Raw genomic sequence first — 16,896 nt, forward strand, 5'->3', positions numbered from 1 at the left:
TATAGATAACAAACATTTTATTTATTTCTTAAAGCAACTACAGTAATATAAGTGATTACAGAATTATGAAGCACTGAAAATCCAAAGGAATTGAATGGCCTGGGTTCAAGCATTAATGACCTCACACCTTATCTCTCGGAGAGCCCTCGCTCAGAAAAATCACATTATCTGAAAAGAAATCAAAAAATTAATCTTGAGGATTGTTTTGCCCTATTGGAAGCCTTCAGAACCACAAAGACCACCTATCTGTGTTCAAATAAGCTGTATATTTCAGAACAGAACAGTTAATACAACAAAAGAGAGTCCGATACAGGGTTCTCCCTCTATGTCCCTGAAAGCTGACAAATTAATGTGGTAACATGAAACAAGTGTGCTAAAGCTGATGAAACGGAGCAGTCAAAGACACTAGACAGGTTTTAAGATAACAGTTTGATTCTTTGATTATAATCAGAATCAGATACAGCTTATTGCCTTTTTCAGTCTGCACAACCATGTCAACAGCCTATGGGAAGCTCCTATTTCATCAAGCCTCAGGAATTTCGAAAGCATCTTGAGGTGGGGCCTCTTGAACACAAGGAAACCATTCAGATAATACTAATTAAAAAAAAGATACTTTCTTCTCCCCTCCACCAATTTATAAACAGCAACTTACACCACTGCTAGCTGAACTGTTCATGTGAAAGTTTGATTTCCGTTGTTTTAAAGAGGCTGCAGAAACATCCAGAACTATGGTGGTTCTTTTCCCTTTCTTTTTCCTTCCTTTTCCTCTCTCCTAGCTTTTTTAGACATACTTGTGTAATAGAAATGTTTGCTCTAATACCCAAATAATTTACCACTCCCTCAAAAGCCACAAGGTAGCAGTTCTACCCACAATAAAGATGTGGGATGCTCACGCTATTTAAATGTTCAAGGAAAGAGTTTTTTCTATTTCTCTTCTTCCTTGTGTCTATCCAAGGCACAAGTGTACTCCTTACCCATTCTGTGCTCTTCTTATCACTACTGGCTACCAGAACAAGGTGTTTCTAAATTCTCCACCAAGTTATCTGCACATAAAACAATCTTCCACAGAGGTCCTTAAAGCTAGTGAAGTCTCCAGTCTCTAACAGGAAGAAAAAACTCCAGCAAACTGAGACAAAGCTACTAAACAAACTCTGCTTAGAAAAGGAATCTGCCTGACCTGTAGTACTACATTCCAGTGTTCTTAAAACACAGTATCTGCCTCCTGCACCAACTGATTTGTGTGAGCAAAGGATGCAAACAGTTTGCAACTGTATACTCTGTATCTTCACAAGCAGGGCCAGAGGAAATCTACTGGTACAGACTATTCATTCTCTCAAAATCCCTGAGTGTGGATACTGAGGATGGAGACAAACCAAGCTCTATTTCAGAGGCCCTTCACTCCCTCTCCATCTTAAAAGGGCAAGGGGAACCTTGATGTGTCACTCCTTACCTGCTATAATTGTTGTGGCCTGTCGCCTCACATTGTTTTTATCTGTATATTCACCATAGTCTATCTTCCCTTCAACGTAAATTCGAGAACTGAAAAAAACAATTTAGTTCTGGTCAGAGAACTGTGCTGCTGTTTTCCACTCTATATCTAGAATCACAGAATGGTTTGGTCCTTAAGGTCCCTTCCAACCCATCTAGTTCCAAACTCCCTGCCATGGGCTGGGACACCTTCCACTAGACCAGGCTGCTCAAAGCCCAATCCAACCTGGCTTTGAACACTTGCAGTGATGGGGCATCCACAGCGTCTCTGGGCAACCTGTTCCAGTGCCTCACCACCCTGACAGTAAAGAATTTCATCTATAAATCTAATCCAAATTTCCCCTCTTTAAATTTGAATTCATTACTCCTTGTCCTTTTCATCACTACTCCTGATGAAAAGGTTGAATTCAGAATCTAAGTACACAGGCATTTGTAGGAGTTGTTTGTAGCAGGTCTGCTGACATTTTATGGCACCTCTATCTTAGCATAGCTCTTGGTCACCATAATTATTACATTAATCAATTATAAAGGCATTAAATCCTCAGCCACATTTCTTATTCACTTACCCCTTTCTCACATACTGATAGGTAACATCCCTGAGGCCCGGCCTGAAGACAGAGATCCTGTGCCACGTTGTCTTCTGACTGACATCACCTAAGTTACATAAAAATAACTAAGTTGGATGCCAAACTCTTTTTGGTACAAGACTCAGAAATTAGTTTTTCTGAGAAGTGACTTGAAAACAGAAGTATACTAGCACTCAATATCCCACTTCATTCCAGAACTCAATGTTCCACTCATCTGTGTCCACATGAAAGTATTCTGCAGAAGCACAGTTCAAACCAGGAGATCACTTTTCCTGGAATACAGTGCTCGTACTATAATTCCCCCCCCCATCTACATTGAATAGAAATTAGAGAAAACAAGACATCTGTAGCTTCAGAATGATGACAGAATCAGAGACAAAATGCATATTTTTTCCTTTTTTTTTTTCCTCCTCTCTTGAAACACAAACAAGAGGAGAGGACCCACTACACCTCTGACAAACCCCAACAGTGACAAACTGCCAACTGAACACTCTCTTCTCCAGAGGAAGGTTGACAGGCAGATCTCTCTTCATGCTGCTGGGGATCAGTAAGAGACAGCACCAGCATCTCTACTGACCCCAGAGGAACTTTCCTGCACCCAAGAGGTTTACACAGCAGCACAAGGACAAAGCGTGGTGCTGCTGAACATGCAAACATGAGCTCAGAACACAGCAAAAGCAGGTTGCTCGCTGCAGACTCACCTCCCTGTCCTAGTTCACTATCCCCTGTCCGCCACATCTCATTGGTTGCAAGAGAAAATATGGTAACAGGATTTTTTCCTTCCACTTGCCTCATGATAGGGTCCTGTCCAACCCGACCCAGTAACTGGACACGATTCATGGCTGAAACAAGAGAATAAACACATATACAGGTGAACTATGATGCTTCTAATCATGCAAGCCGCAAACCAGCAGTTTTTGTGAAGGGCCAGAACCAAAACTTTCTGCACCTCCTAACCACTTTTCAAGCTCTTGTGACTTTTGCCTTATTCAGGCCCCCAGCAGATGGTTGACTGTGCCTGTACTGTCATTATCACTAAATAACTCAGCCAAATGTTCTTTTGTCATCTTTTTCCACAGACATATCCATATGTCATGAGACTATCTTGCATTTACTTGACTGGACTTTTATTTTTTTTTCATTATGATAAAACCATAGCATTGCATTGTTTTTTCCTTAAAACAGTACCTTTAAAACAACACAGTTGCATTATTATACTCCATCCTCTGAATTAGAGGGTGACTAGTTTTGACACAGGTACCAGGCCTAGGCAGACACAGTTTATCCCTTCTCCATGTTCAAGGACAGCTGGAGGAGGTCAGGGGAGTATCATTCTTGCAAAAGCATGTGAAGTGAAGAGTGAAGTCCGAAGTGTACACCTGGAGGAAATCATATTGGGGCAGCAGCACCCAAACAAGTCCCCCAGGCAGAGAGGAATCTGGGAAACAAGCACGTGAGACACCTAAAGGCAGGTGTTAGAAATCATGACAACAGCAGGCTCAATTCACTGCCATTGATAAAGTACAACCACCTGCTTTTTACAGGTGGTACTCTATGTCAGGGCTTTTCTCTTGTCCCCTCTAAAGTGCTGCTTGACTTGACAGAGACCAGATAGGAAGCTACAAGTCCAGAGAAGAGCAACGAGGCTGGTGAAGAGACTGGAGCACAAGTCCTATGAGGAGAGGCTGAGGGAGCTGGGGCTGTTCAGCCTGGAGAAGAGGAGGCTCAGGGGAGACCTCATCACTCTCTTCAGCTCCCTGAAAGGAGGTTGTAGCCAGGTGGGGGTTGGTCTCTTCTCCCAGGCAACTATCAGTAACACAAGAGGGCATGATCTTAAGCTCTGCCAGGGGGGGTTTAGGTTGGATATTAGGAAGAAATTCTTTACAGAGAGGGTAATCAGACATTGGAATGGGCTGCCCAGGGAAGTGGTGGATTCTCTGTCCCTGGAGGTTTTTAAGATGAGATTGGATGTGGCACTTAGTGCCATGGTCTAGTAACCACGGCGGTAGTGGATCAAGGGTTGGACTTGATGATCTCAGAGGTCCCTTCCAACCCGGCTGATTCTACATTTCTACGATACTCAAGAGCCTGTGTGTTTGAAACAACACATTCTTAGTTACTACACTGAGGAGCGACTATACCTACCTATTTCTCTCCCGCCATATTTCAGACTTCCAAAAAACTGAGATAAACACAACAAGTAACAGTAAGTTGCATCTCAGGAGCTACTTACATCTTTCCAGTACCAATGGGGCAACTGTATCAGAGTCATGTCTCACAAACTGGCGAAACACCTGAAGGAACAGACACATGTTAGTTTCCAGGACACAAAGTATGAACAGCATTCAGAAGCCTTAATGACTCATTTTCTGAACACTTGTGGAGGTTCTGCAAGTATGTTCTTTTCCCTGTAACTAAGGGGAGAAAAGAAATTCATTCAGCTAAATGAAGCCAGGGGGATTATTCAAAGAATATCTGGTTAAAGCAGCATTAAAAAGCTGCCTAGGAGAAAGGGTGGTCCACAGGTACATCTCCAGCAATTATTTTTGGGACCTGCAGTAACTACTGTTATTCTGTAATATATAAATAGGAAGGAAGAAGTCTGAAGTACAGTGGTTGTTCAGTTCTTTTGGCTTTGGTTTTCGGAAACAAAAACAGTTTTGATAGTTGCATCAACTTTCTGCTTTACCTCAGAGATTAACAAGACATGCCCAAATGTACATCCATCCACCGCCATGAGTGGCAGGATACACTGACAACCCCTGTTGTTCCTGAGCAGACAGCAAATCAAGGACAAAAAAACCCAGTGCCACAATTAAGCACAAGTGGGGAAAAAAAGTAAAGGAACTGCCTTGATGCCAGCAAATATCCCATCCTAGAAGAAAGGAGGGAACAAGAAAAGCCCAGGAACACTCCTGCAAGAGGCCCATGTGCAGGAACTGGAAAAAAAGCTCATTTCCTGTGACATATGAACAGAGGAGCTAAACCAGAGGAAATGCAATCTGCAAAACGAAAGCTCTTTGGTGCATCTGCGTGCCTCACTAACACACACTCAAATCATCTCAGACTCATTCCACGCAAAAGCCAGACCTTTCAATACACCATTTTCCCAGTAGCTCAGTAACTAAGGCCCGGCATTTGCATCCCTGAAATACAAGGGAGCGCAAACAAGAACATCTTCACGGGCTGCAGCCCCGGCCGGGTTGGGCGAGCGGCCCCGGGGCCCTGGGCTATTCCCGCCTCCGCCCTTCCCGGGCCGCTGCCGTGCCCGGAGAGTCATTGCCAGACAGACGAGAGCGGCAGGAGCTGCTTCTCCTCCTCCTCCTCCCGCCGCGGGCACACGGGACCCGAGTGCCTGCCCGGGAGAGCCTCCCCACGCCCCGCCCGGCCGTACCTGCCACGCCGGCCGCCGCCACATGCCTTCTCCGCCGAGCCTGCGGAGGGAAAAGCAGGGCTGAAGCAGCGCCCGAGGGAGCCCCGGCCCGTTCCCGCCGCCCGACCCCGCGCCCTCCGCACCTCTCCCGCCGCCGCCGCGCCCGGAACAGGAAAGGGACCGACGGGAGGTTCCGGGCGGAAACCCGCCCCATCCCGGGGGGACAGGGGCTGGAGAGCCCACGGGCAGCGACTGCTACGGCCACCCGGCTCGCCCCCCTCGCCCGGCCCACGGGAGACCGGGAGCTCTCGGGTGGCGGGGGAGGAGGGGGAAAAAAAAAAAAAAAAAAGAAGTCACACCGTCATCGGTTAAAAAAAATTAAGATAAAATGTTTATTTGCACTTTTCAGTTCTGACAATATAGGATCTAACAGTTAAAAGCCAGCATCATAAAACAAACTTCAGTAAAAAGTGGAAATAAGCGAGTTACCAAGTTTACACTCTCCCTCGTAACAGTGTAGCACACTCTGTCCGACCAGGACACAGCCGACCAGGACCCACAAATACACATTTAGAGGGGAAGGGGAGGGTGGTGTAGTGTGAGGTCTAATAAATACGAAATACATACCACAATTTACATGGGCAGCTCCAAAAACCTGGAAAAGCCCTTTCTGATTCCCCTCATCTTTGCTGAAAGGGTGCAGTTTGCAGGCAGGCAGCTGCACCAAGTGTGAGATACTGGAAGAGAAGCGGGTACCAGACCCAGCTACCAGCACACCATAGTCACCTCCCCCACTTGAACAAGGAGTCCTTGCCGATCGACAGAAAACAACTCGGCATCAGGGACTAAGCTTACCCAGCTATAGGAATTTTGTTGCTGAAAGCTAAGGGAAGGAAAGTTTTTCTTCAGTTTCCATTCCTTAACTCAGCATTTCCTTTTACTCTTTGTCCCCCATCAGTGAAAGGTCACTCCAATTGCATCCCAAGTCCACCAGGACTGCTATGTAACCAGCCTGTCTCCTGATGTGTAGTTAACACAGCCATAGTCTCTGCCTACTCACTCCTAGAAGGGCCCTGCTGTAGATGCTGTCTCCATGTACAGCCACTATTGCCCCTTTAAAGATACACTCAGCCAGAGCATTAAGACCACAAAATCATCAGTAACAGGGCCCAACTAAAGAAAGAGAGAAGTAAGGAGAGAAAATGCCATCCTTTCCCTTGTATGGCAGAGCTACATTTAGTCTATATCAAGACCAATTACGCAAGAAATTTAACACTTAAAAGACTGGGGACAATAACCTTAAATTCCCTGATCCAACACTTGTAAGCCAGTCATTCTTCCCTCAGCCAACACCTCATCATAACTAAGGAGGTTAAAAAAAAAAAGAACACGACAGGGAGAGATAATATGGGGTATTGGTCGGTGCAAACCCTCAGCTTTCACAGGGCCCTTCAGCAGTCAGAGCTTTTTGGACAACACAAAAATTCAGTAACCCAGAGTAAAGCTAAATGAGCGACAGCTTTTCCCTCCCACCAGGCGCTTGCTCTTCTGCTTAGAAGAGGTTTCAGACTCTTGCAACTTGGCACTTCCTAAGGCTTGGTCCTTCATGAGGGTCTGGGCAAGGCGAGCTGCTTTAAGTTCCCTGCAGGGGGGAGATGGAAGGAAGAGGAGAGGAAGAAAACCGGGTCATGCATGAATCCCCATCAGCTACAGAAGCAAGCTATGAACAATCTTGCACAAGAGGGTTACTGTAGTACTCCAGCATTGCAGGAGGGGGGCAGCTTTTCACCCAAGAGGGTGACATGAAGATTACTGTAACTGTCTTTAGAGATTTACCAAAAGAAAACTATGTATCAGGTCAGCAACACACTGGCACCAGCGTGAAGAGCCCCTAGCTCAGTTTTTCTCCCATTGTTTCAGAAATTCATGAATGGCAAAACTTATAAAGGCACATGCTTCTTTTCCATAGCACCTTTCTTCCCTTGCTGTTCTTCCAGAGAATACATTCTTCTGTCTACACAAAAAAACCTACTCTCCAGCTGACTACTGCACTAAGAGGAGTGGTGGGGCAGTTCCTAGGTCCCAGCACCTTAAAGCATTATTGCCAACATCAGTGAGAGGGAGCAAGGGGAAAAAGGATGTCTGCCACCGCCTGAATATTCCCTTCCTTCTGTGCCAGACCACTATCTCAGTGCATTATCAATTCCTCATCTGCCCCCAGCTGCTTCCTATATCAATATTTTCCATCACCAGTGGTTGCAGTAAGTGCACAAGTTCCCTGTTCTAACTCAGCCAGCTCCTCAGAGCCAGAACTGAAGCACAGCTGTTTGGGCACTGCAAGTCCCTGCTACAGCCTCACCATCCTCCCAGCTCCAGGTGCAGGACCCGCCTGGGTATTTCTGCATCTGTGTTCTCTCAGCACTACCACCCTACATTCAAGGCTAGTGACCAGCACTTGTTATGCCCATGCCTTCTCCCCTTCATGCCCAAGCCAGTCCTACCTTTCCAGCATGGCCGTCTTGCATTTCTCCACATTTAGCTCTTCCTGGAGCTGCAGAGCTTTTCCACATGAAGGACGGAGAACAGGGTGTTTAGTCAGAGCTGTGGCAGAAGGTCTTTCCACTGGGTCAGGATGGATCATGAGCTAGAAGGCAAAGGAGTTCAGAGTTTAACACTCCTGCCACATGACAACTGCAAAAGCCACCTTTCTGTCAGAGACTACTTCCTCACCTTAAGGAGCTCAAGAAAGGTCCAGGGAAGGTTCTGGGGGATTGGTGGGATGTTGCCTTTGCGGATGTGGTGCCACATGGTCCCGTTGTGAGGCAGCGGTGCTGCACCAGCTGCCAGAGCTACTGTGAGTGCCAGGGCAAAGATGTCTGCCTTGGGCAGGTTGCAGTATTGCTGCAGAGAGAAGGTGAAAGGTTATAGAAAGGGAACATCTTGCTATACTAAACAAAGGTGGTTGGGGTTCAAGCTCAAAAAGAAACAGCCAAGCAAGTATGTTTATGGCACTGGCTTCACCATTCCAGTGAGCTGCTTCCTTCTCTTTAGGACAAAAACATTGTCAGCAGATAATAGTGTAACTAACAGCATGTTGGCTTTCACCCAGCTGCAAGAAACTTGCAGCCCACTTTATGATCACTGCAGCAACTCCAGAGGGTGGCCTAACAGATGTGTACCTCCACCCTTCACCACAAGGCAATAAGCCCAACTCAAGGCTGCACCTCATACATTGACCTAGCAGTTCCCAAAGCCACTTGCAAACACAGATATTGTCACTTAAGTACCTGAGCTGACGAACACATCCAAGCTGGTTGTTCAATACAGATTTCTTTTTTTTCCACTGGCCAGTGACAAGACTACAGTCAAGTTTAAGAGGTGTGTTGTGCCTCTCACCTCTCCCCACTACCTGTTCAGTGTTTGTTGTACAAGGCATCTGTCTGGCTAAATATATTCCTCAGTAATCACATCCAGCAGTTTAATATCAGCTGAGTGTGCAAATTAAATGACTCCAAACCGATAAGGTTTTGTCTCATTAATTCCTCGCAGGCAATAGTTGCAATAATCCAATGATAGTAACTTATAAAGTATTGTAAATATTTACATGATAAGACCCATACCTATACTGTTCATAATAAAGCATTAATTCTGCTGATTTCACAGCCAGACCAGACAGAAGAAAGAGGAGATAAGGTGAGGAACACACTACACTAATGACTGCACTGCAGTTGATCTCTCCCCACTTGCTCCCCACTGCCCTGCCAGCAGCTGTACCTCTTGCAAAATCTCATTGGCCAAGAACCGTCTGTCTCCTTCCTCCACCTGAGGGTTTGTTATTGATGTCACATGTCCAAGGTCACCTGGGACAAAGAACAAGCAACTGGAATGTAATGAAGAAAGTGATGTAGTTCTCCATCAATAAAAGCCTGCATCTTATAGGCACCAGTAAGAGCAACAACGAAATACTAAGTAAAAGAGCAAGCCTGCTCCTACTCAGGAATCTGGGCTGGGAAACAAGCTCATGAGTTTTCTAGGAGCTGTCTCCTCAGAGGAATTAATTCTGGTAGGTAACTGGGGCATTCAGGACTTTGCTGTCAGTTTTGTATGCGAGTCTCTTCAGCCAGCAGGACAGAGCAGTATCGAGCATTAATGGGCAGCCCTAGTCTTAAACCAGTTGTAAAGCTGGCTAAAACCTACCAATCTTATACACCACACCAGAAGAGAATTCATCTTCACTGTCACTCTCCTGCCCAGCGGGGCCTGCAACTGCCAGCTTGTGACAGATGAAGATATTACCTGCAGGACAGAAAAGTTTAGCAAGCGTGATATCAGTAGTCAGACTGCATCAGCCTGACAACTTTCCAAAAATCCCGCCTGTCACACTAGTTAAGCTTTGCAGCCAGAGAAACTGTGCACATGCTTCCCACCAGTTAGTCTGCTTTCTGCCCAGCTCACGTATTCAGCAACACAGCTGGCAGAAGACAGCTGTATCTTGTGCAGAAAATATCCTAGTGAAATCAACTTCCCCTCCCTCTGCCCTCTAAGCTAAAAGCATGATTTCAGCAGGAAAAAGGAGCTCCACTATAAGAATATTAACTCTGCGGCTGGGGGGAGCACTGCCCAGGAGGTGCCCATCCTCAGCTGCAGAAAGGAAACCTTGTTACTATTTTTGCAGGAACTTAATCCCTCAGGGTAACTCCACTTACAAAAGTCAAGTGTTGTGCAACAAGGCAGAAGCAAATAAGGAAGTCCCCGTGTTCATTAGCAGCCCTACTTGCTCCAGTGGTATGAAGGTGATTCCCATGAGCCAGGATTACAGAGATCAGGAGACAAAAGTAAAATGATGCTGACTACTAGAGAAGCACTTTTAAAGCAGCAGTAGTGGCACAAATAAAATAAATAAATAACCACCACAACAACAAAACCACCAAACAACAAAAACAAACAAAGAAAAAAAACCACTCAAACCACCACCCCCCCCCCCAAACCACAAGACTTTTACCTTTTAGGGCAAGTCTTCTTTCCTTTGAAGCATTATGATAGGTCCAAGTAGAAGGATCTGTTACAGATCCTACCCCTGAAGGCTCACTAGGAAGACCTTCCACAAAGTGCACTATACTTACTAGGTTTGATATCCAGGTGCACAAGGCCAGAGTTGTGGATGTATTTTAGCCCCATGGAGACTTGTAACAATATTTCCTTCAGCTCTGCTTCCAGGAAATACTGCCCCAGCTTTGCATTTTCCAACAGCACATCTTGGAGACTCCCACCTAGGTGAAAACAGGCAGTCTGAGACCTCACAAAGGTTTTTACAGAACAGCATGTTTGTAACGGCTTAGTAGAAACTACTGCCTAGAACACTTGCAGGCTTGCAAGGATGCACTGGCAAACCTGAACCAGACCAGCTAATATATGCTCTAGACATCACCATTTAGCTTCAGCCTTTCAGTTGCCTCAGAATGCCCTTCCTCCTGCTCACCAAGGACTGAGCAACTGCAGCACCAGGAGGGCTGGCCTGGTAGTGACACTGATGGTGCTTCGAGTGAACAGTGGAAAAGTTAATTACTTCTGCCATGCTTACAAGCAGGAAGCAGGTATATGAATGCTGGAGCAAGAAAATTAAGTTCGTCCTAGAAGATTTTTGACTGAAGAATGTAACGTTCAACACAGACACAGAATTTTGTGGGTCTCCATTGAGGCACTCTGGCTATTTTAGCACTAATAAATATCATGGCTCCTCTCTCCATCAGCCTACTTGTCACCACTTCTCCTTTAATATCAGATACTCATCCACTAGAACACAAGCAATACATCAGTGCTGCAGCAACAAGCACCATATTTCATGGTTCCCTCCACCACATTTGAAAGCATTACTCCAAACAGCTATCACTTCAGCTCTTCACTGAGCCCCAGGACTGCAGGTGCAGCTGAAAGATGAGCATTACATATTTGCCTTCAGCTCCCCTGGTAGCCAGATGGGTCCTTTTAAATTTCTCTCAAACAGTGCTGTGGCCAAGGGCAAACTCAAGAAGTGTCCCACCCTGCCTGCAGCACCCCATTTACACTTTGCCTCATTATTTGCTCCATTCCTCTGCAGTTGTCAACCCTTTTCTCCTAGTCAAGATGCCTTCCTCAAAACCAGGTAGCCACTCTTCCAATCCTTATCCACCTTCGTTAAGACAAGTTTGTTGCTGAGGTACATGGCCTTTAAGTTATCTGCTCTTGAGTCACTTATATCAGATGTTACCTGGACAGTCCCACACAGAACTCTAAGCATCAGCATGGGGAATGCTCCTCCAGGGCAGCCAACACAGAGGAACAGTTTTAAAATCCCAGAAATTAGAGGGTATTCACTGCCTCTAATACACTGGCACCATTCAGAGCTTCATCTAGATCTTATGAGCCCTTACTGGATTCTCCATGGATATGTAGCTCTGGTGCAGTTTGCTTTGTTGTAAGCCAAAATGTCCCATATTTAAGAGGGCAACTGCACCCATCCTGAGATCTCAACCTTTGACAATGTCCCAGCTCTTACCATTGCAGTGCTCATTTTGGATAATCATGTGATCGTCCTCTGCCCAGGCCGAGTAGTAGCGCACAACATGGGGGTGGTGTCCAAGGACAGCATGAGCATAAACCTCACGCAGCGCCAGCTGCCTAGAGAAGCACACACAGAAAAAGCACAGGTTACAGAGTGGCAGAGTCTGCTTGAGAGCCCAGATTGCAGCCTGGCTTGAGGAAGGGGGAACAGAGGTGATCAGGACTTATCTCTTGAGTTTTGACAGACAGACTGGCTCTCACAGCTGCTGAAAAAAACCCTGCCCTTGCTCAAGTGTGCTGAGCAGCTGTCCAAATAAAATAATCACTGAGGAAGTCTTTTGTTAAAGAGGCAAAAGTAGCAGCAACTTCAAAGACTTTGCTTTAACATGCAGGACACCATGAGCTGGTCAATACAGATGTGAGCAATGCTGGCCATAAAGCAGGGCAGGGACTTTCCACAAACAAACTACTTGACAGTTATTACTTTAAAGAAAATGTCTGGATGGACCCAAGGAATTCAGGTAAGCCATCATCTCACTTTGCAATGCATAGGACTTCTTCCTTCCTTAGACATTTATATCCAATAGTTGTACAGTGCCGTCTTCCCCCACTCTTCTGTTACTTTGAAGTGCAACAGCAGCCAATTTTTGCTCATGCCATCCCTCAGATACCTTGAGATCCACACTCCCTCCTTCCCCATCACACCTCTCAAGAACATGCCCATCATTTCAACTGGCAGTTTCTAGCTAGCTCACTCACTCATCCGAGGATCCTGCCAGAGGCCTTTTGGAGCGTTTGATGGCATAAACACATCCATCAAGGCGTTTGATGCACTTGTAGACAGAGCCAAATTCCCCCACACCAATTTTTTCTAGTTCCAGGAACTCCTTCTTGTAGCGGGAAACCATATTGCTCTCTTTCAGAGGATATCTCTAAAAGGTCACAAAAACAAAGACAAGTACAAGTTGAAAGATTTAAACAAAGGCTTAAAAAATTATATGTCATGTTTTTAGAGGTGTGTAGCACTTGCTCTCAGACTACCCATGTTGCTCTCTCTCCCATTCTGGATGCTCATCTGGATGCACACAGGCATGTGTGCAGGTGCACTGCCTGTTCTTCTAGAAATACTACCTTTCACTTAACCACACTGTGTTTTTTCTGACCACCTACCAAAGGCCAAGTTGTGGGACCCTGTTTGTTTTGGTTTTTTATAAAATCATGACTTGCTAGCCATAGAGGTAGAAACTGCAGCTAAGGAGAATTTTAGTCTCGTTTGATGTATGTGCCTAAGCCTTCTTGGGTTACTGCCATCTCATCTCTTCTCTTGGCAGCCCAGACCAGTTTCTTGACCCATAGCTGATGGAGTCAGTCAGGGAAGAACAGCAGGCAACAACCAAATACTGAAGTAACTGGCCTAAAGACAAGGCTTGAGAAGACCTGTTACCAGATTTGATAGGTAGAAATTCAGTACCTCTGAATTAACCAGACCCACGTACTGAATTTGTGTTTAAGTAAGAGTTATTGCCTATTTTGAATACAGGAGAGAAGTTTTGTGGCCTGAATGTTGGCTTCATGTGGCTCCAGCTATGTAAGAGCTGCTTTACTCTGGCAGCTGAGGTTGCCTGCAGCAAGGCCATTCTGCATCAGTTCAGGCTCTTCAAGTTTGAAGCACCAGCTGTTGACTAATGGCAGATTAGCTGGTCTCTGTGTATTTGTTTGTATCCCCACTGATTTCTCACCCAGAGACACTTTTCCACAAAGGGTTGAAAGCCTGCAGAACAGTTGGAACATCATTATTGCTACAATAACGGCCACCAGGGAAATAGGAACTGCTGGTACTGCTTGTAGAGTGATGCCTACTGGCAGGGGAGATGAGTAAAGAAAAGATAAGCAGCGGAGCATGAAGTGAACAGCAAGAGAGCAGACTAAGTGATTTTTCTCCATGCTCCTGCATCCCTCACAGGGACAGCAGCTCATGTGGCAGAGTGGTTTCCACAGAAACCACTGCTGTGATTATGGTGGTATGTGGTATATGACCTTAAAGAGGAGGGGGTAAGAGTTGGCCCTCACAGCCAGCAAGATGTGGCTCACATGAAACAGCAGCCCTTCACAACAGGTGAAGGCATAAGGCAGCTGTATTTTACACTATCTTAAAAAGCTTGGGAATAAAGATACCTCATAGTACACAATTTTATATCTATATTACATAATCTAATCAGCACTCGAGCAGAATAATATTTCAGTAAATCACAAGCTACTCAAGGCTTTCTTCTAGGGAAAACAATAATTGTGGCAGTCCCGGATGTTGCCTGGTAGCAGACTGGCTCTGCAGGTGTAGTTTTTCCATGGAGACCAGTTTTCCTGCAATACCAGTCTGCTCGGCTAGAGGGTACCGTTATTCTTCTCTAAGCCTAACTCACAACTACAGACTTGCATAAGTCAAGATACTTCCTTCAAGGGGCTGCTCAGGAAAATTGAGATTTTTACCTCATCTAAATGAAGAAATTTAATTGAGGCTTGGCTTGCTTTCCAAAAGCCAGCTGGATAGGCAGCATCCCTCCAGATAAAACTGGGAAGAAAGAAGAAGACTATGGGACATGGGTTCCCACACCACTGCCCAACTCTGCCATCACAGCTGGGAGCAGATGGGACCTCACACCAAGGCTACAGCTGAGGTTTGCCAGAGAAGTACAGCACTCAGCAACAGCAAGAGGACTCTGTTTGGAGCTATAAGATAGAGTTTGCTGTCCTGTAGCTATTTAAGGTGTGGTGGGGCCTTCCCTTGGACCCCAAGGCACACACCCCCCCCCCCCCCCCCCCACTGGACATTTTCCCCACGGAGTACAGAATTTGCCACCTTGCTTCAGAGATTTGTCATCAGTACTACTGCAACTCAAACTCTGCTCTCAGTACTTATCCACAGCTGAGTCTTTGTGGTTTTGCAGTGCAGGTCCATATGCTATTTGCAATGTAGAAGCCATGTTCCTTTAACACCCAAAAATGCTCAGTACACCAATTCATAGGAACAGCAATATACCTGCTTTTTTGAACCACAGTGGTACAATCCCTATTTATGCTAACTCAGCAGTTTAGTAATACAGTTCCCTTTGAGGAACCCAAATTATATTTCCCAGGAAGACCTCCTGACCAAAAATCAATGAGTTTTATAGTATTACTTGTCAAAGTTTCAGATCTGCTTTAGTACGAGTTTCCTTTAGAGATAGGAATCACTCCCAAGTTTGTCATCTCAAACAAATGTTAACAAAACATTCACCTTGGAATGATTCTGACATAAGTATTCATCCTCTGGCATGATGTCAAGATTTATATTTCAATAACAGAATAAATTTTAAACACTAAGTCTCTGCTAGCATCACATCCACTCTGCAGGAGGGAAATACAGAGGCACTGACCTGTGGAGGTAGCTCCTGTTTAATCTGGCTTCTTGGACGAGGATCCTTCCTACAACAGAAGTTTAGGAAAGTCTGGTGTAATCATTTCAGTGAAGCAATGCAACTGAGATTTGACATGAAAACATCCTTCAAAAGAACCTCCAACTTTGCTTCACAGCTTAAAATGTATTTTATAGAGTTAACACACAAGTTTTTAGTCAAGGCCTTAAAAGACTGCAGTCCTAGGTTAGAAAATCTTTGTTTCCATCTAGAAAGCCTCCACAAAGCAACTTCAGTACTGCCCACACAACAGAGTGGCATTGTCCAGAGGCATCATTCTCCTGGACACCCTATTACTGGTGAAGCTACAGTCACAGAACTGAGGTTAGCTGTTGATCCTCCACTTACATTTCTGAACAGAGGAAGTGATTGATTTTTATTCATATTTTCATTACCTTTACATGTCTAGTAATGTTTGCTCTGCACCAATGAATACTACAGAAGTGAATGATTCACTGTTAGCAAATAAGTGCAGATACTGAATGTCTCCATTACTTGTCTCCTTCAAACAGTCTGCTTCCAGTCTGCTGTTTAAGATGAGCTCACTTACAGCTCTTCTCTGGTCTTCCTCTTGCCATTAGAAAGAAAGAGCATTTGTCGATACGACTCTGGTGTAAAGGGATTAATGTTGACAAGAGAAGCTTGGGTAGAGTCATCTGAGTCAGCACCAGGAGCGTATCTCGGCTGTCGATAGCCTTTGGCTGGGACCTTCATCCCAGATGAAGGAAAAGGTGTCTTTGATAACAGGCTCTGTATTGAGAGAGGAAAAAGAAGTGGAAAATAAACAGCAAAAATGTTTTTGCATCTGCTATGTCAGAACAAAATTTCTGTTCTCCTCAGAGAACTCAGCTCCCTTCCTTGGGACCGCTGACTCCTAAATCCCTGTGTCCCTAGTTTAGTCCTGATGGTTTTCTTCTTCCACAAAGCATTTCATTCTTTGTTAGCCCTTTCAGATTCTATTCCCTGCTCACTTGGGTGAGGCCTGCAGAGCCATTTTGGCAAGCACAGTCCTCAAGAGGTGCCAGCTGCTCCTCTTTCTCACCTAGAGAAACATAGAAATTGCATTGTATGTTACATTAACATGGAAGACCTAGTTCTGTCAGGCGTGGACTGTTGCATCAGTTTGGTCAGAACAGGTTTGTCAGGAGATGAGCTGGAACACCACCCAAGTTTCCTTTTGGTTCTCCAACAGTAAGCAGTTTTAAGACATGGTAAGTTGGTAGAAATATTTTTTGTATGGCCACTGGCAAAGCAACCAAATCCCATTTCTCCTCATGAATAAAAAAGAGAGTTTCAGAAATTTAAGTTCAAAAGAAGCCTCTGGATCTTCTATACTTCAGCTTCCCACAGAAGACAGACTATTGGGTTTCACCTACTATTCCAAAACCTTCAGAGAAGCACATCACTCTTGAGTTGGAGACATAAAAATCTACTCAGTTTGACCTAACCTCTTCAG

General features: G+C 45.1%; 1 protein-coding gene across 3 annotated transcripts in view; it reads right to left on the reverse strand.

Moving 5' to 3' along the window:
• LOC113959543 (single-stranded DNA-binding protein, mitochondrial-like) overlaps positions 1 to 16,896 on the reverse strand; it is a 24,490-nt gene continuing 7,594 nt past the window's right edge. The window contains exons 3-17 of one of the 3 annotated variants that reach the window (XM_027668645.1): positions 15,991 to 16,190; positions 15,402 to 15,450; positions 12,748 to 12,920; positions 11,984 to 12,105; positions 10,572 to 10,718; positions 9,664 to 9,744; positions 9,223 to 9,308; positions 8,179 to 8,349; positions 7,950 to 8,092; positions 5,470 to 5,509; positions 4,309 to 4,369; positions 2,777 to 2,917; positions 2,055 to 2,142; positions 1,451 to 1,539; positions 1 to 168 (exon numbers count right to left, since the gene is read on the reverse strand). In XM_027668645.1, the coding sequence (XP_027524446.1) occupies positions 122 to 168; positions 1,451 to 1,539; positions 2,055 to 2,142; positions 2,777 to 2,917; positions 4,309 to 4,369; positions 5,470 to 5,509; positions 7,950 to 8,092; positions 8,179 to 8,349; positions 9,223 to 9,308; positions 9,664 to 9,744; positions 10,572 to 10,718; positions 11,984 to 12,105; positions 12,748 to 12,920; positions 15,402 to 15,450; positions 15,991 to 16,190 (1,638 nt within the window). In that variant the 3' untranslated portion in view covers positions 1 to 121. Of the gene's footprint in view, positions 169 to 1,450; positions 1,540 to 2,054; positions 2,143 to 2,776; positions 2,918 to 4,308; positions 4,370 to 5,469; positions 5,510 to 5,591; positions 5,610 to 5,812; positions 7,091 to 7,949; positions 8,093 to 8,178; positions 8,350 to 9,222; positions 9,309 to 9,645; positions 9,745 to 10,571; positions 10,719 to 11,983; positions 12,106 to 12,747; positions 12,921 to 15,401; positions 15,451 to 15,990; positions 16,191 to 16,896 lie in introns of those variants that run through there. The other 2 variants (XM_027668655.1, XM_027668663.1) reach the window with 2 other exon arrangements.

The sequence above is a fragment of the Corapipo altera genome, unplaced genomic scaffold (genome assembly GCF_003945725.1).
Source record: "Corapipo altera isolate COAL_440 unplaced genomic scaffold, ASM394572v1 1, whole genome shotgun sequence".
NCBI lineage: Eukaryota > Metazoa > Chordata > Aves > Passeriformes > Pipridae > Corapipo > Corapipo altera.